Source organism: Hyaena hyaena, unplaced genomic scaffold (genome assembly GCF_003009895.1).
Source record: "Hyaena hyaena isolate Hyena2069 unplaced genomic scaffold, ASM300989v1 scaffold_231, whole genome shotgun sequence".
NCBI lineage: Eukaryota > Metazoa > Chordata > Mammalia > Carnivora > Hyaenidae > Hyaena > Hyaena hyaena.
The window spans coordinates 1,032,747-1,055,147 of NW_024080862.1; the positions used below are offsets into that span (position 1 = coordinate 1,032,747).

Below are 22,401 nucleotides of genomic sequence, written 5' to 3' on the forward strand. Positions count from 1 at the left end.
CCCTTCCCTACCCTTATCTCGTTCCCTATAGGCAACTACCTTCCATTTTCTTAGTCATTTCTTGATCTATTAATCTTATATATTACTGACTCCCTATTTTGTTACATAAGGATCTAGCACCTTTAAGGCCTTCCCATTTTCATTCTGTCCATCTTTTATAATTGTATCACAATCTTTGTTAAATTAACCTTCAGTGTTTACATTAGTAACCTTCAGTTTTACCTATTATGACTATGTAAATGCTGTGTACTTCTGAGCTAGGATTATTTTTCCTCTCTTGGACATTGGTTCTTTCTTGAAATGAATGCCTATCTCTGTTATTTGCTCAATTTGCTATGTACCTGTGGTTAATTCTTCCGAAATGTTCCACATGACAATTACCTCAAAATAGAATTTTCCTTATAGGCCAGACATCAGGTTACTATTAGCTGCCCTTCTTTTCTGGAAGACCTGCCACCTAGAGTCTCCTCCTGAGCTGGTGCTCACTAGGCCTACTGCACGGCTAATGCCCTAGGGCTGCCCATGACTGTGCCTTTTTTCTTCCTTTTCTCTCTGGTCAGTGTTGTGCTTCCTGACCTGGGCTTCCAAGGACACCTTGTCAGAGCTCTGTGAGTGACAAGAAAGTTTTTAAATTGTGAATTTTCATTTCAAAAACAAATGATATTTTACCTATCCTAAAGACTCAATTCTTATAATTCACAACTGAAAGATACTTCCAAGATTAGCACTTTAGTTTCTTAATCTAGAATTTCTATAACTTGGGTCTGCAGGCATATTCTCAGACATCTGGAGTAGTATTGTTCCCTTTAAAAAGAATCTACTTGTGGGGCACCTGGGTGGCTCAGTCAGTTAAGTGTCTGACTCTTGATTTTTGCTCAGGTCATGATCTCACAGTCGGGAAATCGAGCCCCATGTGGGGCTCCACGCTGTGCATGGAGCCTGCTTAAGATCCTCTTTCTCCATCTCCCTCTTCCTCTGCCCCTGCCCCACCCTCACTCTCTCAAAAAGTTTAAAAAAAATCCACTTATATACTTGTATACTACTCAAGTGTGAGAGGCACCATCTTAACTGAAAGTAGTGGGCCTCTAATAGTGCTTTCTGGGCTTTAGCTGCAGTGGGCAGGAAGTAGAGCTTCTGGTGGGGTGGGAGATGGGGGTGCCTTTGTCACCCAGACATTCTGCTTCCTGAACATCTTGTGAGCACCTAGTACATTCTTATGGGAACAGCAGGTGTGTGTGCTTGTGCACGCACACACACACACACACACACACACACACACTCCCTCCTATTAAGTATTTCTTCATCTCTATACCTTTACCCTCCATTTATATGAATAGCCAATACCATTCTTGTAGTCTGGAGAGCCCCCAACTTTGAAATGTTGTATTCTTCATCTGGGCCTAATCAGTCATTCTCCACTAAACAACAGGGCTTTTTTTCTTAAATGAACTCTTAGTTAAGGATAGTTTTAGATTTACAAAAAAAAAAAGTGTGAAGATAGTACAAGAAGTCCCCAAATATCTCAAACCCAATTTACCCCATCATTACCATCTTAAATTAATATGGTACATTGTTATAATTAATGAACCAATATATTATTATCAACTAAAACCCAAAGTTTATTTAGATTTTCTTAGTTTTTACCTAATGTCTCTTTTCTGTCCCAGGATCCCATCCAGGACACCACGTTGCATTGAGTCATCATGTCTCCTTAGGTTCCTCTTGGCTATAACAGTTTTCAGATTTTCCTTGTTTTTGATGACCTTGACAGTTTTGAGGAGTACTGGTCAGGTATTTTGAGATCACTCTGTTGGGATTTGTCTGAAGTTTTTCTCTTGATTAGACCAGGATTATGGCCTGGGAGAAGGAGACCACACAGGTTATTATCATCATATCATATACAAGTTACATACTATCAACAGGTCTTCTACTGCTGATGGTGACTCTCATCATCTGGTGGAGGAGTGTTTGTCAGGTTTCTCCAGTGTAAAGGGTTACTTCTTTTCTCCCCTTTCCAGACTGTGCCTCTTGGAAGGAAGTTACTCTGCTGCCCACGATTAATGAGCGGGGATTTATGCCCCCTCCCCCCTTGAAGACAGAATATCTAATTATTTGGAATTTTTCTGCATGGGAGATTTACCTATTCTCTCCTATTTATTTATTCAGTCATTTGTTTATATCAGTCTAGACTTAGGGATACGTATAGTATACTCTGAGTTACAATCCAGTACTACTTGATTTATTTTGTTGCTAAAGTTATTCTAGCTTTGGCCACTGGGAGTTCCTATGTCCTTTTCACATACCCCCATTATTGTGTGTGGGTTTTTTCTGCTGTTGTTTTTCTGAGCACTTCTTTACTTTTGGGTACTACAAGATGCGCCAGGCTCATCTCGTATGTTTTAAATATATGTTTTCACAAATGGTGCGTCTATTAGAAATAATTACTGTTTTATAACTTGGGTCCTAAAACAAATAGTTCACTTGGGGAGGGTAGAAATAGATGTTACATAGATATTCCCCAAAGCACCCTCTCTACTTTCTCTAATTCTTACCTTTGTAGGAACCATAAACGAGGGCCAGAAATCTCAGAATTTCCTATTTCCCTTTATCCTCAACCACCCTCTTTCTTGTCAATTTCAGTGTTTTACAAATGTTTGCATTCCTCACTATCCCAATTGCCAGGGCTCAGCTCAGACCCCTGTGCCTCAGGGGACTGCAGCAAAAGCCTTCTCTCTTCATGGGTTCCTATGTCTGCTTGCTTTGCTGACACATCCGCTCCTTTCCCTTCTGCTAATTGCCATAAAACATCTGCTAGCTCTTTACTTAGAATGGTTCTGCTGAGATTGGCATCCAAGACCTTCCACAAATAAGGCCCTAGTCCTCTGCATCTCCCTGGACACCCCACCCACAGGACTCTGCCCTGGCTACCCTGGAACCCTGGCCCTGAGCATGAAGTCTGCAGTCTGGAGAGCCTTAAATTTTATCCTCAGCCTGTTGAACCCAACCTAAGGGCCATTTCTTCACCCTTAGGCACTCTCACTGGTCTCTGCTTATACTCTATTAGAGCTAGCATCATTCTTCACCTGGTCCTACAGTTGTGGATCCATCTCTACCACCATATTGGAAGCCCCTAAAGTCAGGGACCTGTCTGTCTTATTAACCTCCCCCCACCCTCTGTGGTGTCTGGGCTCTGGACCCCACATTCAGAGGAAACTTGATGTCTACTGAATTGACGCAAGTGCTTATACCTTGTATTCATAAGCCTGTTGTTTTACTGCCAAACACCAGAGGGCACTGTCATCTTGATATTGAGGAGGAGGTTATAACTCTTGGAAGTTGGAAGGTTGAAAAAGTTTGCTTCTATTCTGGGATTATATAGGATTTACTGCTCTTCATTCATTCTAAATACATTCATTTGCATTTATTCATGAGGTATGCTCCTATTGGGTTTTGAGGTTAGTATAAAAGTTACTAACGACACTTCCATCAGACAGGTCTGCCTTCATGGTCTGACCAGACCCAAAGTGATCGTTCTAACTCCAGCTGCCCTCCTATCTCCAAAAAATGAGGACTGCCAGTCCCAAGGGACATGGGTGAAACATTTCTGTTCTTCTGCCCCACCCTCTGCCACACACACACACACACACACACACACACACACACACACACACTAAGGTCTCCCTCTAGTTAGTGATCTCAATGGCTCTAACCTATGGACCAGGCAGGAGGTTACTATGAGAAATAGCATCTCCTTTGGCCCGGCCCCCAGGGACCCTATGTTAGGTCCTATGTGCTTAGGGCTGGAGGTGAGTTGCAGCCTCTTTGGGGCCCCCAGGTATGAGAAGTCTCCCTACTAACTAAGCCAGGACACCCCATTCCAGAAGGGTCTGTGATTTGGAAGGATCTCATGCTTTGTACATTTTTTTTTCCAAAAAGTAAGGTGGCAATTGGAGGCCATAAACCAAAAAGTTGATCTTTTTCAGAAAGCAAAAACCAAAACCTTGTTCTGGCTTCTCTGTGGCAAACCACCTCTAGGACATGCAAAGCATGAGGCCCACATGGAAGGAGAGAGGCCCAGGGCTCCTCCCCCTTGTCTTTGGTGTAAACTTGTTCCTTGACCCTTGAGGTCCCTTGTGAACACCTCTGATAAACAGGAAAGCATCTGCGCCATCAATGTCCATCCCCCTCAGAGCATCTGAGACCTGTCTGGGCCATCAAAGTCATCCCCAGGCCCCAGGAGCATTCTGGAGGGGACTCCAGCCTCACCAAAAACAATTCCCCATTGTGTTCCCCTCCTTGGAAATCGGGAATTTGTAAACAGGCCCTTACATTTAGATAGGTCCTGCCCTGTCTTTGTGCTGGTGTGTTGTTTTTTCTTCCCTAAACAATGTCCTTTCCAGCAGGCCTAGCCGTTCACACCATTGTCTGAGACCCTTGGACTACAGGAAACAGCACCAGATTCTTATCAGCCAGGGGTGGGGGGCAGCATGAACAGATGAGGTCATGTCCATAAAGCAAGTTTCTGGTCTGCCACGTAATTCTTCTATACCTTTATCTGTGAGCGCACAGCCCCCCTTGTCCTCCTAACACGCCAACCTGGGCTTTGAGTGTTCCTGCTACTGTAGTTCCTTCCATTTGATGACAGACAGGCCTCTGTTGATTCATTTCGGAACCCTTGCCAGCCCACAACTGTCCCCTTGTCCTGGTCTTCTCTGCCCAAGGAGATGCTTATGAAAGTGAAACACACCCTGTTGGAATGGATTAAGGTGCACTCCAGTCATCTTCCTCCCTGGGGGAAAGTGGTCAAGACTGGTCACCTGAGTCCCTCTCAGCTGAGTCCCTGAATGTAAGCTACTAGCTGACTGCTAAGGCCTGGTGTGAGGTTAGGGGCAGACATCCCTTATAAAGCCTCCCTGGAGTCTGTGCAGCATTTCCCATCCTCAGTGAAGAATGATTTTTTAAAGTTTTTTTTTTTTTTTTTAATTGTCCTCCACACAGGGAAAATGATGTTTTAAAAGGCTGCATAGAGAAACCAGGAGTTTCCTTAGTGAAAATCCAGCGGGGAAAGTGAAAGGTTTCATTAGGACAGGGAATCTAGGGAATGGGCCCAGCAGTGGTACCCATGGCAAGAGTGGGCAGGGGCCAGGCAGTGGGAAGTGGGCACAGGGCCATAGCTGCTATTGCCTCATCTCCTGTCCACCGGGGGGGGGGGGGGGGCACGTATGTGTTAAAATCTGGAAGAGAAGCCAGGGTGGGGGCCCAACAAACCTTGAGGCCCTAGTCAGGAATTGTAAGGAAACCTAGCCCCACCCACTCACACTCCCCAAGGCCAAGTTTGTAGTCTTAGAAAACCCTGGAGATTTGATCTTGGTGTGTGCTGAAAGTTCTCTTTGGGGAGCCCCTGAGAACCAGCACTTGAGGAAGACGGGGTGGATCCCTAATTAGGATGGAAATCGGGCTGTTTCTGAGCAACTGTCTCCTAACTCTCAGAAGGAGATGTGGCTGGCTAGAGAAGTCTCAGTGTCTCACTGGCAGAGGCATGTGACGGAGTTCCCTGCTCACCCCACCTCACCCCATCCCCCTGTAGCTGCACCCGGGGCTCCTACCAGCCCATGGAGAGGACAGCCTGGGTCCTGATGGCTGCTACCTGCCCCCTCCTCCAATTGTGGGATTCAAGGGTGTCTAAAAGCTGACCTGGACTTAGCTGAGTGTAAGGAAGCCATTTGAGAAAGTGAAAAGAGCTGTTTCCCTCCCCTATTCTGCTCCCTCCCTCCCTTAGAAGTGCGGCTATTAATTAGACTTCTGGACAGCCACAGGCTTGGGGTGAACCCTAGCCATCCATAGAGGACCTTGCCAGGAAGTGGGCTGCTGAGGCAGACTGAGTGTGGGAGGATGGGCAGAGGCCAAGCCCAAGGGCCAGCAGACTGGCCGCTTGGCTGCCCTGGCCCCCGGGGTGGCAGGTCCTGCTCCAGCGCTTGCCATGGGAAGTCAAGACGTGGCTATTCGACCGAGGGGCGGGGGGACAGGGCCTCCAGAGTTTACAGGCTTAGAAAACAGAGATTAATAAACTAATCTCACATGTCCAAGGAGGGAATTAATCAAATCAGCATTTTCCCAAAGTATGCTTCAAAACATTTAGAAACACGAAGTGGTGATTACTTGATGGGAAAAAGGGGATAGAGGACCCCAGGTTTGGGAGACTCATGAAGCTCATGACAGATATGCAAATTAGTGAGAGATCACTGTGGGCTTCTTGGGGATTTCACAGGGCAAACAGGCAGCACACAGCAATTCCGCGAGGGCTAAAGGGGCAGAAATCCCCGTATTTACTTGACCCTTGTCATGGAAGATCTCATGTTCCACAGGACATCATTCTGGAAAATGTTTGCCTTGTGTCTTTCTCCAAGCCCCCTTCTTGTGCTTAACCAGTTTGGGAAATCATGACACAGGCTCAAAGACTATGGGAGGTATGACTGCGGAAAAAGCTGCCAGAGGGAGTGAGAGGGAAGCCCTTGAGGCAGGAAATGGGGCTCAAGATGGGAGGCATGAGAGGGAGAAGTCCAGACCCTAGGGGCGGGAAGGTAGGAACACAGCTGCTATGGCCTGGGGGAGAAGGGACTGTGGAGGTCAAGTTCTCACATCCCTCCCAACCCCACACTCAGCACCAAGTGGGTGCCAGTGATGTTTCTTAGGGGGCTGCTGCAGCCTTGGTGGCTTGGGGTGGCTTGGGGTGGGACATATTGGTTCAATTCTGTCAGGCCCAGGGGACAAAAGGAGGGGCCCTGCTCCAGCGCTGCAAGGGGGGACTGGTGACTGACTTATTAAGCCCCTCTACTCTATAGTATGGATTGAGGGGCCCAGGGAAGCAAGACGTTAGTTCTCCCTGGCAAGGTGGCATGATGTCCCTCCCATCTTCAAACCACCCCTGCCTTTTCCCATCTCCCTCCAGCACCAGTGGGCTCTGTTCTTCATGCAAAGACATGATGTCACTGGGAGAGTGGGAGCTGTGGTCAGAGGCACCCTCAGAAGCAGCTCGTCCAGACCTCCCCTCCTCCTCAGAAGCTGCAGCCCCCACAGCGCAGCCTAGCGCCCCAGGCAAGAGCTCAAGGACCTTAATATACGTTGGTATGTGGCTTGCAAGGAAGACAGGCACCAGGCCAAGTATCGCTGTTACACACGTCAAGTGTTACTGTGGAAAAGGAGCAGGGCTGCCTACGTGCCCAGCTGCCCTTTGCCAGCATTTTTTTTTCTGACTCAGGATCTTCCTGAAGTCCAAGAAGGTCAGTCTCAGAAGCCAGAGGGGCAGGAGTTTCCTAACTTAATAAGCAATCTCAGTTTCCTAGACAAAGCCCTTTGACTCCTTCCTTCCCCTCGGGCCCATCTCCCTCTCTCCTAGAACATAGAACCTAGGGTAGCCTTCTCCCTCCTGGAATGGATGGAAAGGCTCTTCATTTCCAGCTCACACAGATGGTATCAATCAATTTAGAACAGAAAAATACAGAGATACAATAATGATATAATTATGTGATGTAAATATTAGCTCCATTGCTTTCCTTATAGGTCTGTGTGGTAGACCACCTCATATCCTCATCATAGCACAGAGGCAGTCATGACAATAGAAATAACAATAGTAATTACAAGAAGTGTGCTCTGAAGACAAAACCACAAGGCCAAGCTCAACATACAAATATAAAAATAGAATTCACACATAAAAGCATTTCCAGGAGTCAATAACACACAGTACCATGGGCATGGGAAGTATGGGGAGTTGGCAGAAGCTGTCCATGATTTTCTAAGTGCAGGTGTTCGTTGTTCAGGATTGTGAACTCCTCCTCCATTATCCAGAGTAACTTCCCCAGAGAACCCTGCCTGGAGCCAGCCATGCCTGGGCCCAGCCTAGAGGCCACTGAGAGTCTGGCTGGTCATTTCTCCCTGGTTTTGCTGGGATAGAGGGGCTGCAGCTCTATACACCCATCCCTGGGGCTCTGTGCTCTTTCCTCCCCTTCTTCCATGGCCTCTACCTCCCCCTCCCTGCTCCAGCCCCCCCCCCCCCACCCCCAGCAACGGTCCTCTCCTTTGCTTTTACCTGCTGACTTCCCAGCCACAGCAACCCCAGGCCTGAGGCTTCTCAAGGTTAATCTCAATGCCTCTGGTTCACTTACTGTGAAGAGGAAGGGGGGCCTATTTCGGATCCCAGTTCTCTGGGTGTGGTGGGGTGACTCAGACAAGTCGCCAAGGCAGATGTATAATCTGGGTTTGAGTTCAATGGAGCAGGAAGCCCTATCCTGCTTTTTTATCTGTTTTTTTCCTCCTTTCTTTATCTTGGTATTTTTCATGGAGGGAATCTCGAACCTGATGCTCTTGTCCTCCTCCTGTCAGTTTTGTGCGTCATTAACTTGCTCATATGCAGGCTGGGAATGATTTTTCATTTAGTCCTCCTTCTCCTCCCCCTCTGAGCTTCCCAGCCCAAGAAACACATCTCTGCTATTGGCAAAAACACCTCCCTACACATCCAGACAAAATGCATCCTGGCCACCTGAGCCTCACCTCCAAGAACCAGCAGGATTTAGCAGCTTTTTTCCCCTCCATTTTCTTCCCTCAAAAGAGAAAAGCCTTCATAAATGAAACCATTTATAACCAACCATTATTTAGCAGAAACCAAAGATCCCAGGGTAGAAACATCTGTTTTCCCCTGTGGCTCCGGAGCTAATGGATGCTATACTGGGTTCTTGAGAATGCCTCTCTTGGGTTCCATAGCCCATCCTAGGGTCTCTCACCCTCTCTCCACCTCAGAAGTCTCTCAATCCTCTGCGGCCCCTGGCAAAGCCCTGGGCCTGCGCCTGCCCACCAGCTGTAGCTTGCTCAGGGAGCGGCCACATTCCCGCCCTCCCCAGCTGTGAGCATGCTTGTAGTGCCCTGTGAGAGACAGCCCCCTCCTCCTGCCCTGTACCTCCCCAGCTCCCCTCTCCCCATCCCTAGTCCACAGAGATGGCAGATGACATTCCCCTAGAGCCCAACCTCTCCCTTCATCAGCTTGGAGCCCCCGATGGTGGAGAGAGGGACTCCGGTCAGAGGTCTGGGCATCCCAGGAAATCTGGCCTGGCAGCTTGGGGTCTGGGGAAGAGAAGTCAGGCTGTAGAGACACTGCTTGGTTTATAAAGTAGTGCCCGAGACCCGGACCACACACAGGGACCCAGGGAGCTCTGACTGTCAATGCTTCTATGACTCTGTCATGGAGGAGAAATGGTGGGCAGTGGCAGGGAGCCACCCTAAGTGGGGGGAGGGGATTGCTGGTCCACCTTCTCTGCACCTCCTCTTCTCTGCCCTGACTCAGAGTAGGTCCTCTTAATGGTTGCTAGCTTAGAGGCAACTTCCATCCTCCTCCGGCTGCCTAAGGGCCCCTTGCCCAGACACCTCCTCAGACGCACCCACACGCCCACTCCAAGGGTCACTCAGAATGGCCATTGTTCTGTCGGCTGGGAAAGAACCACCCAGGCCTCTCACCTCCGGGCACAACCGGAAATGTGCTCTGGGGGCCATGTCTGAAAACAAACAACAGGCCCCCTGGGGTTGGCAGCAGACAGAGGGTGCTGGCTCCAGCCTAGGGCCGGGAGCACAGAGGGGCAAGAACAGGCCTTGGACACAGGGCTCTTCACCAGGCCCCAGCCTTTCCAGCGGGCAGCCTGGTAGAAGTACAGGGGCAGAGACTCCCATCTTTAAGAGGCAGTCAGGCATGTTGGCTCCCCCCTCAGCCCTAGCTGGGTGGGTGGGAGACTCTGGGGGCTTCTGGGCCACTGGGTCCATCCCGACCCCCCTCTCCTCCATCCTCTTCTATGTGGCCTCCACCTCCCGGGGCGTCCGATTGCGCTCGGCCTGCACCCGGCTCTTCACCTTCTTCCCCAGATCCAGCCCTGCCCAGCTCTTGCCCTTGGCCTGTTTGCCCCGGCTCCTGGAGGGGCACCACATGCGCTCACAGTACTCGTCCACCCGGGGTAGGTTGGTGAAGCCGATGAGCTGTAGGATGTCCTTATACCAGGCCTTCGAGGGGGCGGAGGTCAGGCCTCCCCAGGCTGGGGGCTCCTCTGGTCTTGGCTCCCGAGGAAACAGGCTGTTGAGCTGCGTGGCCGCAATCACCTCCAGAGCCAGGCGGACCACAGTCTGGGAGAAGCCGTGCTCCAGTGTCTTGCAGGTGTAGATGCCCGCATCCAGGTGGCTGAGTCTGCGGAACAGCAGCCCTTGCTCTGTCTGCACAACTCTCTCGTCTGTCTTTACCTGTGGGGGGCGAGGGAGGGGATGAGGGGGACGTGCAGCAGGGCATGCACACCATCGGTTATTCTCCCTGCTTTTCCAAATTCCGCAGTTCAGGACCTGGTGCTTAAGCATTTCCCCTCCCCATCTCCCCTTCCAGGCCCGCCTCCTCAGCACTGTGAGCCAATTGCAGGCAGGGTCTCACCTTCCCATAACCCAGGGCAGAGCCTGCAGAGGAGGCTTTTCAAAGATTTCACCGACTGGTTTCTCCCCTAGTCAGAGTTCTGTGGGACCTACCTTGGCCTTACGGGGGCCTGCCACATAGTCCCTGGGAACAGGATGGGCAAAGGGGTATTTATAGGCTTTTATTCAGGGAGGGCTGTACCCTTAGCCCTAGGACTAGAAGTCCCTTCCACTTTACACACACACACACACACACACACACACACACACACTCTTCCCTGTCCCTGTCGGCACTGTTCACTCCCCCAGCCATGGGTGGGCTGAGTGCCCATCACAGTGCGGGAGGCAGGAGCGCTACTCTGATCCCCCCTGGATGTCTGCACATCTGTACAGTGAGGCTGGACTGCTTGGGTGGTAAGTATTGTGTAACCATCTCGTTGCTCCGTGTGCCTGGCCCCCTGGGGGTGTCTTCCTAGTGCCTAGCCTGACAGCTGGCCCAAAGCTGGCCTCCCCCAGTTCCCAAGCTGGAAGGAGAGCCCCTCCTGTAATCAGCCCACTCCCTCCCCTTCTCTGCCCCTGGGAGAGGCTGGAGAATGGTTCCTCACCCTGCCCCACCCACACCCTCATCAGGCCCCAGACTGAAGCCATTTCTGGGGTTGACAGACCTTTCCGGATGGGGGAGGAGAGGGCTTGGGCAGACAGCTGGACTCCAGGGAGGAAATGTGGGGCTAGGCAGTGGGTGTGTGTGTGTAGGGGAGTGTGGGTGTGTGTGTGTGTGTGTGTGTGTGTGCGCGCGCGTGCACGCGCGCGCAAGCGTCAGTGGTTTAGGCACCATCCTGGGGGAGAGGAGAACCAAAAACGCATGGGAAAGAGACGCTTGCAAAGATAATCCCTACGGGTAAGCACGGGGGGCTTCCTGACTAGCCCAGACTCCCTTCTCTCTCTTCCGTCTCTAGTACCCACCTCCCAGAGCTCAGTTCAGTGCCTGGGAGTCAGTGGGCTCCCTGTCACAGGAGGGCTTGCAGCCACATCTGGCCTGGGTCTTCCTGGAGGCAGGAAGAGGGGCCCCTCCTTCCAGGCACTGCAGGGACTTACTACATACTTTTCTTTAGTTGATCTCGGTAGGTTCCCCCCCAGAGCCCGTTCCTAGAGATCAGGACTTGGGGTCGGGGAGGAATGTGACATGAAGACATGTGCAGGCTGGAGGCAAGGTCCTTGCTTACCTGGTCAGGCCCCTCGCCCCCTGGCCTCTGCAAGACCCAGTGCACAGCAGCCTGGGAAGACTTGGGCAGGCACTCCAGGAAGGTGCTGTTGTGTTCCGTGCCGTAGACCGTGGCGGCCGCCACAGAGCCTGTAGCCTCCTCTGAAGGGAGATGGAGGGAGACTCAGCTCAGGACTGTGGGCCCCCAGGGCCCCCACCAGCATGACAAGGACCTAAGGGTCCATCAATCCACAAGCCGCTCACTCTGTCCAAAGACCCTTCCTCCCCCAGTATACTGACAGGAGCTGCACACGTGGGAAAACTGAGGGCTGGGTGTTAAAACAGGACCAGCCTGAGACCACACTTCACCAGGGTTGAGCCCAGGCCAGAGAGGTGAGGAGGAGCCCCCATGCCTGCCATCACTCACCTTCCTGGCTCTCCCCCAGGCACTGCAGGGCAGGGTTGCCATGCCGAATGTCCTGCCTGCGGAACCGGCGCTTGCTGGTGCCAGGCCGGTAGCGGGTGCAGGAGACACCGTCCCAGGCACAGTATGGGTCTCGGGCCAGACAGCACTCGGCACAGGCACTGCCGTAGGTTTCACACTGGTGCAGCTGCAGCTGGGCCACTCCCAGCCTTGAACCCACGTACAGCATTTGCTGGGAGGGACACAAGCAGAGCCAAGGTGAGCCTGGGTCCCACCTAGAAGCAGCTAGGTTCTTGGCCCAGTTGGGCTTCCTGAGACCCAAGCTGTCTTTCAGAATCTCTTGGATGTATCCCCAGAAACCAAAAATGTTTATCGCCCACCTGACATGCACCAGATCCTGTTCTAGGACACGGAAGGCACAGGGCAGACCCGGAGGCTCTTCTCTAAGGGGCTTCTCTAGGTCCTCCTTGTTGCTGACTTTTGCCCTCAGCCTCAATGACCTTTATCCTGATTTGCCTCTGACCTCTTAGAGGTGCACTCTGCTTCACGCAATCCCAATACAAAAGTTGGGATTTACCCAAAGATAAACTGGGGCAGATAAACGTGAGATTTTGCCACTTGTGAAAGGGCACAGCAGGCCTCTATAAAGTGGCACTCCCCTATCTGATTTAAATTACAGAGGCACGGGGGGTGGGGGGGCTCAGTAGGTTGAGTGGCTAACTTCAGCTCAGTTCATGATCTCAACGTCTGTGTTGACGTTCGAGCCTGAGCTGCTTTGGATTTTGTGCCTCCCTCTCTCTGTTCCTCCCCTACTCATGCTCAGTCTCTCAAAAAAATGAATAGACATTAAAAAAATTTTTTTTAAATAAATTCTGGATTTTGTTTTCAAGCATGTTCCTGTCTCCCCAGAGGGACTGGCCTTTGTGGATCTCTCCTTATCTGAACACAGTCTCTCTTACTCAGGACTCCCACTGCCCATGGTTTCATGCATGGGAGTCTCAGCTCCCTTCTGGACTCTCGAGCATCATCGCAAGGCCTAACTGGCAGCCCCAGGGCCTGCTGCATCACCACTTCCCAGCAGACAGCAGCCTTGCCCAGAGCTTCAGGTGAGGGGTTAGCGGGAAGGAGGAGGAGAGGGATGGCAGCTGCTCCTACCCTTTTGACAGAGATCTCCATCTCAGTGATGGGTGTTGGCACCTGGGGAAGGAGCAGGGTGTCAGAGATGGGTGGGCTGGGGCCAAACCTCCCCTGCACCCCTGCTTTCAGCCTCCTCCAGCCCTTGCGTGGGAGCCACCTATCTCCCAGCCTAGGTCAGCGCACTCTCTGGCAACTAAGGCCAGACGATCTTTCCCAGATGTCGGGTTATTGGAAATGTCCCCTTGTGCTGGCTGGCCTCCAAGGAGGAGGCTTGGCGAAAAGCACAAAGCACCAGTGTCCCCTCCCACAGTCCTGCTCTCCAGCAATGAGACAGCTGTCCCACATCACCCATTCCATGTTGGGAGCATAGCAGTCCCCCGGATGCACACAATGCCCTGCCTGGCTCTGCAGAGGGCCCAGCAGAACCCCGTGGAGACTTGGGGTCTCAGCCACCCCCTCACTGTGACTTGAGTCTGGCAGGGCCCCCTCCCTGGACACTCCTCCCTGGGCCCTCCAACTTTTCTCTGGGCCCCACGGCTAGATAGAAGCATGAGCAAGGCTCTGCAGCAGCCAGTGTCTCACATATACCACCCACTGGCTGCAAGTTCAGTAAAGACAGGCCCATCTCCTTCTTGTATTTTGCTCCTGTGTCCCTGTGGCCAGAGCTAGACCCAGCAGTGGAGCTGGAGGGAACTCCTCCCAAGACCCTCCTCCCCAAGACCCCCCTCACCTTAAACACTTGGAGCTCCTCCAAAACCACCTCCTCGGACTCAGTGGAGGCCCCACCCTGGAGGGCGATGACCTTGAGCACGGAGCCTGAGTCTGGGGCAGGGCAGGAGGAAGGGGTCAATGGGAGGAAAAGGAGTAGCTTGCCCCAACCCCCCCAACAGCGGCTCATCTCCCCAGCCCGTCCACCCCACTCAGTCCACCCACCAGTCCCCAGGAAGATGACGTCATAGGTCCCGTCCTCTGCCTCCACACGGTCTACCACAATCTGGCGCAACTGCTGGGCCAGGTGAGTTTTGACCAGGACCGGGCGACCCCGCCGTGGCCGCACGGGCCGGAACATAAGTGGGTGGGCTCGGGCAAACTGCAGCACCTCATCTGGGTAGTTCTTGGTGCTGCCAAAGGGTCTTCCTGGCTGCGCTGTCATCTTGCTGGGGCACTGTGAGTGGCAGCAAAGGGAGCACCTGAAACATCCTGGGACCACCCCAGCCTGTTTCCAGGCCTGGCTGCCTGGGCATGCCCACCGTAGGGGGACTGCTCTTGCTGTAGCCAAGGCTCCTTAAATGTGACAGGGCTCTGCTCCCCTCCTTACGCTACCTGCCCCCCCACCCTCACCCCCCCGGAGCCCCAGCTCAGCCACAAGGCCCTCCCAAGGTACAGTTCCTCTGGTATCGGCTCAGCCCTCTTCCCTGGCCTGGCTCCAGGCAGATACTCACTACTCCAGGGCGAGGGAAGGGCACTTTGCCCCCATAGGGTCCCCACTGGTGCTGGGGACCATCTTGGTGGGCAAAGGGCCCCTTGAAGACCTCCCAGATATCCTCCATGTGGTACACGCAGACGGCAAAGCCCTGGAACACGGCACTGCCGAGGGCAGACAGGGACAGTCAGGCCAGGGTGGCTGTCATAGGTGGGAAGGGGGCAGCCTGTCCATAGACAGGACAGAGGATGATAGTGCCTGAAGTCAACAGAGACCGAAAAACGAGGACACCCAGGCAGAGACAAAGAGAGGGAGATAGAGAATAGAGCCTCAGAGTCATTGAGTTGGAGACAGAGACAGGGACCCATGGTAAAGTCAGGACATGTAAGCAGAGGCTTAACAGAGGATGCTGGGGGTCCAGGGGTGGGGGTGTGAGAGGAGGCCCATGCGCCCACCTGACTGTGCTAAACAGGGTGTACACCTCAAGGGTCCTCCCTGCGCTGGGCCACAGCAGGAACACATCCTCTGGGAGACAGAAGGCCACCATCAATGCCCTACACTCACTGACTCTGAGCCCTCTGCACCCACACCCAGGCCTGCCCCTGGCCATGACCTCACCCAGCTGGTCAAAGTGGGTCTCGGCACCACCAGGGCCAGGCACCGAGCACACCAGCCTGGCCTTGAGAAAGGTGCTCCATTTGTTCACCAGCACTCGCTGGCCACCAGCGTCATTCTGGGGATGGAAGGCCAGAGTCAGCCTCGAGCCCCAGGAGGTGGGGGCCCCCTTCCTGTTCCTCCATCCTCACCCTTGTGGGCAAAGGCTTGGATGTTGGCTTTACACCCTTGCCTCAGTTTCCCTCCCACCGCTGGTGGGGATGGGCGTAGGAAGGGGGTGTGGTGAGGATCTGAACCTCACCGCCTCTTCACAGCTCTCACCACGCAGACACGGCCCACACGACTGACAGTGACACAGCCTGGGCCACCATCCGGCGAGGGCACAGTTTCCGAGAAGAAGAAGTACACCTTGTCATCATCCTGATCAGAGTTGTCAGCAATCCGAGTGGCCATCACAAAACGGGGGTCTGGGAGGTGACAGGGTGCAGCTGGTTGGGGGGCCTTACAGGGGAAGATGGGGGGTTGCTGAACCCAGCAGGGAGGGAAAGAGGCACAGGGACCCCACTGGAGGCTAGGGTCCCAGGGGGTAGAGTGGGGTTGGGCCATCCCCACTCCAGTGCCAGCTCTCCTGCCTCCCTGCCATTGCTGGGGGCAGATCCTAGCCCTGCCCTGCTCTGGGTGGACCCTGGGCTCACCATGCAGGAGGTTCTGGTCAGAGTCAGAACGCAAGGCTGGTCGGGGACCCCCAGTCCGGAAGATCATGGCCTCGCGCCCCAGGAAGTCAGCCGTGAGGCCCGTGTACAGCTCCCCACCTGGGTAAGGGTGGGGCAGAATAAAGGGAGGAGGGCCAGGCCCCATAGCTGGTCCCAACACTTCCCAACAACGTCGGGTCTTCCACCCTCCTCATGCCGCCCAGGCCCGGGCGTCACCTACCTACAAAGGTGCTGGCGAAAGGACTGCTGGGCTCATGTGGGCACCGCCCCCGCCCACTTTGCACACTGCTGGGCTCCAGGTGGAGCACATGCTGCCAGAGAGGGAGGAAGGGAGGGAAGGGTGTCACCTAGGAAAGCAGCACCCGCCCCCCGCCCGGGCAGTGACCATCGCGTGCAGCGATGAGAGTGGGGGTGGGCGGAAGGCGCCCTCATTCAGGGCCCCGCCAAAGGGGTCAGCCTGGCACAAAGATGCCTTTCAGGCTCCTGACCCCTCGGCCCTGAGCCAGGCTCAATGGGGAGCATTCAGACAGCAGGGAGGAAATGTCACTGCTTCTCAGTCCCTTGTGGGGCCTGCCCCAGGCTCACCTCCCCACGGTGGCCGACTGTGATGAGGGCACAGGTGGGCTGGAAGGCCCCAGTACCACACGCCAGCAGGTGAGTCCGGTTGTGAGGCTGCAGCACGCGCACAAAGTTGGCACACTCCACCTAGAAGGGAGAAGGGGCAGGGTGGAGGGGATGAGGGTGTGTTTATCATCTCCTTGGGCCCCAAGGCTCAGCCCTGCCTGGCTGATCAGCCCTGCGGGTCTAAGCTGGGGGTGACACTCTTCACAGACCTTCAAGAACCCTCAGGATCTACTCCAAATGCCCCTAGTGTAAATACCTGGGGGAGTGGCCATAGGCTATCCTGGGGGTCAAGACCTGGGTGTTGGTCAGGGCTAGGGGGTAGTCACTCCTGATAGCACTCACCAAAGGATCTCTTCCCTTGCGAACACACTCCTCCTTCTGTCCTGGCTGCGGTGGCCACAGAACCTGAAACACAGCCTAATTGACTCCTGCCCTCGCAGCCTCAGTTTCCCTAGCTGGCCTCCTAGCTCTCAGACAGACCCTCCCGTCTGTCAGTCCAGCTCACCTCCCGGGGATCTGGCCATGACTGATCCAGCCGCAGAGAGTAGATGGCATCACGGCCCCCCAGAAAAAGGCGGTCCCGGTACTCATCCAGGTACATGGCCCGAAGGTCCAGGGAGCCCCGGGGACCCAGAAAGATAGCAGAACGGTTGGTAGACAGGAGATCTAGGAGGGAGCAAGGTAGGGGGGGTCAGTGCCTACTGCTCAGCCTACTTCCCCAGCTAAGGTGTGGAGGTGGAGGGTCCCAGCTGTGCATTCATCCCCCACCCCCAAACTCAATCTCGAAGATGTTTCCATTCATAGGTCTGCTGGAGGGCTTCTGGGAATTGGCTCCTGGGGGTGGGTGGGACAAGGGGCCCTGAGCCCTGCTTCCTACCACTCCATTCCTTAGTCCCTTGATTTTTCAGTTAACATCTCCTTCCCACAGGCCCATCTGTGCCCTAACCCAGTCCCCAGGGAAGATGGCCCTGTTTGCCCCTCTGGCAGAACTTATGGTAGCAAGCTGGGCAAAATGCTGGAAGAGCCTGGAGGAAGGGTGGGTTAGTCTGAGCAGTGTGCAAGGCGGACTCAGTGGGACAAGCTGCACAGACAGGGAAAGCGTTCCCAGTAGAGAGACCACCTGGCAAAGGCCAGGTATGGCCACGAGGAGCCCAGGTCCAAGGATGTGATGAAGGAAGACTTCCTCCTCCATAGACACTGCCCTCCCAGGGGTCACGGGTTGAGGGTGGCTGGCTGGGGATGCTGGTCCCAGGAGCTGAGGATCCTGAAATAGGTCCTTGGGGTTTGGCTAGGGAGGTGGAGGTAACAGGCGGCCAAGGGGGCAGGCAAAAGGATATGGTAGGACTGAGCGTTGGCTACCCTTGGGAAGGCCGGCTATCCTATGCCTGCTCACCCATCCAAAATGGCAAGCCCAGCACCCACTCCATACCTAAACTTATCAACAGCCTCTTCCAGGAACTCCTCCATAGCTGACAGTACTTTGGAGGCAATTTGTCTTATTTGGACTTTTTTTTTTTTTTGTATTTTCCCTCAACCCATAGCTCCTAGGGCAGGACCACATTCTGCCCCCAGAACCAGCTACAGACTCTCCAGAGTGCAGCCATGTCTCCCCTCTCAGGCTCCCCAGAGCAGGCCTGGGTCTCCCCACTTGGATCAGAGTGCCCAGGGAAAGGGGTCACCCCTCTGGTTTCCCAAAGAAGAAGAATCATGGATAGCTTGTATCTCAGGGCCCTCTCCCACAGACCCTCTCCACAGACTCAGAGGAGGCGGTGCCAGCTGCAGCACCGAATATCAGGTCCAATCTGCTGAGCCACCCCCACCCCCCACCCCACCCCCCGGCACAGGATGGGCAAGAGAGGAGGCTGGAATCACTGCTGGGCTGCGGAGAGCCTCGGACAGAGAGGGAAGAACAAAGGCCAGCACTGTGAAGTGGGCTGCAGGTGGAGGGGGCAAGGCTGTGGCGATAGGGGTGGGCCCCCACCGCAGGCTGCTGCCCTGCTTCTCACTGTCCACCCTGGGCAAGGAGCCGAGGCTGAGTGCAAACCTCAGGATCTTGCAGACCTGTCTTCTCCATCCCTCCCCTTCTCTCCCTGCCCATCTCTAAGGAGGCCTCTCAGGGTCTCCATGCCCCTCTCCTCTTCTCAGAAGCCCCCTCAGGCTGTCCCCTGTGTCTCTGTCTCTCCCACCTCCACCCTCCTGGGACCTGCCCCAGCCCCCGTCCTCTTCCCAATTCCTGCCTCTGGCGGCAACTCAGCTGGAGCACCGTCTCCATGAAGTCCTTCCCACGGGCTGTGCTGTGTGGAAGTGACCTCTGGCTGGCAGAAGAGGCCCCTGCCCGGGGCTAGGTGGGGCCTCCCAGCTGGGGATAGCAGAGTCCCAGAGTCCCACAAACACGCACATGAACAGAGTGCGCACTGCCAGTACCTCGGTAGGAGAGCCGCAGGCGAGGCACGCTGGGGCCGGGGCTGGGGCTGGGGCTGCCCCCGAGGAGCAGGAGAGCCCCCAGGATGCAGTAGATGGCCCAGAGTGAGGAGGCCATGCTGGGGAACCAAGGGCACCACGCTGCCCAGCAGAGCTGCCCTCGGTCCCGCTCCTGGTTGCAGTTTGCTCCGTTGCCGCCAGGCCTGACACTTATAAGGCAGCGGCTCCACCCTGTGTAGGGCCAAGGAGGCGGGAAGAGGAGGGAAGGAGATGGGGGAGGGGCCCCCCTGCCATCCACCTGCCGTCTCCCTCTCCCCCACTCCCCCTCAGGGCTAGCCCTGTTAATGTCTCTGTGTCAGATTGGCCGGCTCCCCACTGGGGAGACTCTTTCCTAGCTGGGATGTGGGTGGCTTACACAAAATGTTCACAAACCCAAGTCTCCAGAGAGAGCCTGGAAGAGAAGTCAGGGGTCAGAGATCAGAGGTTGGAGGGCTGGCCAGAGGTCTAACTGAGCTCTTCTTTGTTCCCTGCCCATGACAGAGACCCCACAACAAAGACAAACTGACTCTGGGCCCAGAGTCCTGATACCAGGAAAGTCCAGCCCCCTAAAGCACCGGCCTTGCTCCCCGGCTCCCCTGGCAGGGCCCAAGTTGCCTGGGAGGGTCATTCCAGTTCAACGGACGCCATGCTTTGGGTGGAGGCTGGAAGTCTGGCTACACTTCATAGATCTGGGGTTGGCAAGAGATGAGCCCAGCCTCCTCCACCCAAGCCTGTCTCTGTCTGGTCTCCAGGCCCCATCCCAGCTCACTGGGGCAGAGGACAGGATCCATTCCATGCTAGGGAACTCTCCCATTTCCCTGCGTCCCGCAGCCCTCCTGGTCCACCAGAGCCCCTGGGCCCAGAATGTCACCAGGTGAGTGGTGGGTTCTTCCTCGAGTTCCCCTCTGCACACAGACTCTACATCTACACGATCCCTCTGGAGTGAATGTGGAGGTGAGGCACTCAGACCCTCACTCCCTCTACCCTGCACACTGATTCAGGGCAGGAGAGCCACAGAAGAGTGGCAAGGGAGACACGAGGCTGAGGGGTTGAATAGAGGCAAGGAAGGGGACCTCCCTATGTCCCCCATCCCACACCAGCTCCTGTCTCTGCACCCCCTTGCCCTGAGCTATCACTGTACTCCACTAGAGCCCTTTACTCAGGATCTGAGGCTCTAGGCAGTAAGATTTCAAACTTCACCTGGAGTTGGCACTCTAAGGATTCTAGAAACTCCCACAGATTAGGCCTCCCAGGTGGACCAGCCTGAGTCCTTAGATGGTGATCAGGAAATTTGAGGGCATCAGAGAGGGAAGGACCCAGCTCAGGCCACACAGCAGGCTGGGAATAGGCTCGGCTCAGTCCTGGCCTTTCCTGGGACTGACTCTATCTTCTGGGGCTTCTGGAATACTGAGATCCTGCGCCCCCCTTCTCATCCCTGCAAGGGAAACAAGTTGGCTCCTTGAGTCAGCATGAGAACGGCCCAGGGCTTGGAACCCTGTCTCCCTGTCTCCATCTCCCCCTAATACATATATGGCTCCTCCCAGGGCAGATGCCTCCTGGCATTGGGCAAGGGACTTCTCAGGGAGGCCAGGAATTAGTGTCAGCCCACCCATCCTCTGGCTCCTTGGAGAAACTTAGTTAAAGCCTTTCCCTCTTTGGGCCTTAGTCTCCTCCTTCCATGGGCAGGGAGCAACCACGTTGGGTGTAACAGGCTCTACACTAGTGAGGTGTGCTTGTTCAGGGCCTGCCATGGTGATGATTATGTCATGGGCCCTCAGAAGCCTGGAGTCCCTCTGCCTCCATCTCCCCGGGGAGATATTTCAGCCTGAAGACCAGGCCGGGGGCCAATGTCTGGCTGCAGATTAGGTTGGACATAGCCCCTCAACTAGCATGTGGCCACCAGCTGTGGGAAGGAGGCCCCACAGCTCCTCAGTCTGCCGGCTCACCCTGGGGGTCTCAGCTTAGCCAGGCCCCCAGCTGGGGCTGCAGAGGCCTGGGTCTTTTGGAGCAGGATGTACCGGGGAGTCCACTCCACACTTCAGAAAAAAGCCTGTGGCAGGGGCTGAGAGCCTCGGGTCTACTATTAACTTGTATGGCCTTGAGCAGGTCTTCTCCCTCTGTGGGCCTCATTTTCCCAGTCAGGGAAGGGGGTAAGGATCTTCTGTGAAGGCCACTACTTGCTGGCTCTAAGACCCCAAAGGGTACCCTTGATACCTCAGATCAATGGGCCCAGCTACGAGCATCTTGTGCCATCTAATGGACAAAGAGGGAACTGCAGGAGGTCCTGAAGCTGCCCACTGTGTCGGGCCCTGTGCTTTGGCAGTGGGGCTACTCAGTAGAAACCAAAGCCTCTTGGCGCAGCACGAGGCAACCAATCATAATACGAAAAGGCAGGTGATTGATTCTGATCAAGAAATCAAGGGGCGGGGGGCTTCATGGAGGAAGCACTATCTAGGCAAAGGATGACACAGCCCAGAAAAAAAGAGAGAGGACAGAGCACAGCAAAACAGTCAAATTAGGTGATACATGTAGGGGAGCTTAATGCCATGTGCTGATGGGAGCTTGTGAGCCTGTGGCTGTATACGTGTGTGATGTGTGTGCTCACCCATCAAGTGTCACCAGGTGGGTGGTGGGTACGTGGAGGGTCACAGCCCAGCCTCTCCCAGCTAGAATTCTGGGGTGGGCATGCCTGGAAGGAATGGATGCCTCTGGTTCCTCCCCAACCAACCTCGTTCTAGAACAGAGACACTGGGACAATCGCACAGGCTCCCTCCGACTGTGGACCCCTCTTTAAGGCACAGCCAGCCACCCCCCTGCCCCCATGTAACCTCTTGATAGCTGACCCAGCCATCCTGTTTTGTTCACAGAAAGCTTAACTCTTGGGGTTTCTCTCTTCTCCTTTCCCAATCCTGACAGTACCCCACATCCCCCAGGTACCCCCCTCTCCCCTGCCCCTCATTCTCCTCACAGACAACTACCTCCCCCTGCCCCCACGTCAGCCATCCATCCTCCAGCTCACCATCAGTAGGAATATGACTTTCAGCGTCTCTGTTCAGAACATCTCTTCCACTGGGCACCCCCTCCTGCACTCAGGAGCCCCACTGCCACAGTTCTTCCCTCATTGCCTCCAGTCCAGCCCCCGTCCCCTTGTCCAGCTTGGATCCAGGCCCAGCACTTAGACGCGGGCCCTTAAAACACTCGCCAGAGACACGTTGCCACTTAACTTCTGTAGCCTCACCTCTGTGTCTTGCATCACCCTTTGCCAGCTCACTCGGTTTCCCCCAAGCACTCCCTGCCCCACCTCCTTCAAGGAGCTTCCCTGGACCCCACACCTCCCTGCAACTTCAGCGCATTTCTTGTAAAACTTCACCAG

The 22,401-nt window shown here is 54.5% G+C and overlaps 1 protein-coding gene across 5 annotated transcripts; it reads right to left on the reverse strand.

Moving 5' to 3' along the window:
- Window positions 1–1,689: 1,689 nt before the first annotated feature.
- On the reverse strand, window positions 1,690–19,138 carry SEMA3G (semaphorin 3G). Of its 5 annotated transcripts, XM_039243601.1 has the most exons (18): window positions 18,993–19,138; window positions 17,074–17,234; window positions 16,911–16,973; window positions 16,530–16,649; window positions 16,165–16,255; window positions 15,927–16,043; window positions 15,553–15,698; window positions 15,235–15,349; window positions 15,072–15,141; window positions 14,636–14,780; window positions 14,127–14,358; window positions 13,924–14,015; window positions 13,212–13,253; window positions 12,060–12,288; window positions 11,655–11,794; window positions 9,892–10,272; window positions 8,548–8,592; window positions 1,690–1,857 (listed from the first exon to the last, which is right to left on the reverse strand). In XM_039243601.1, the coding sequence occupies exons 1-18, from the start codon at window positions 19,105–19,107 to the stop codon at window positions 1,840–1,842; spliced, it is 2,322 nt and encodes a 773-aa protein (XP_039099532.1). In that variant the 5' UTR covers window positions 19,108–19,138; the 3' UTR covers window positions 1,690–1,839. The 5 variants fall into 5 exon arrangements, with proteins under 5 accessions (XP_039099532.1, XP_039099534.1, XP_039099529.1 ...); XM_039243603.1 differs by lacking the exon at window positions 8,548–8,592; XM_039243598.1 differs by lacking the exon at window positions 1,690–1,857 and having other exon boundaries at window positions 7,535–8,592.
- Window positions 19,139–22,401: the final 3,263 nt, after the last annotated feature.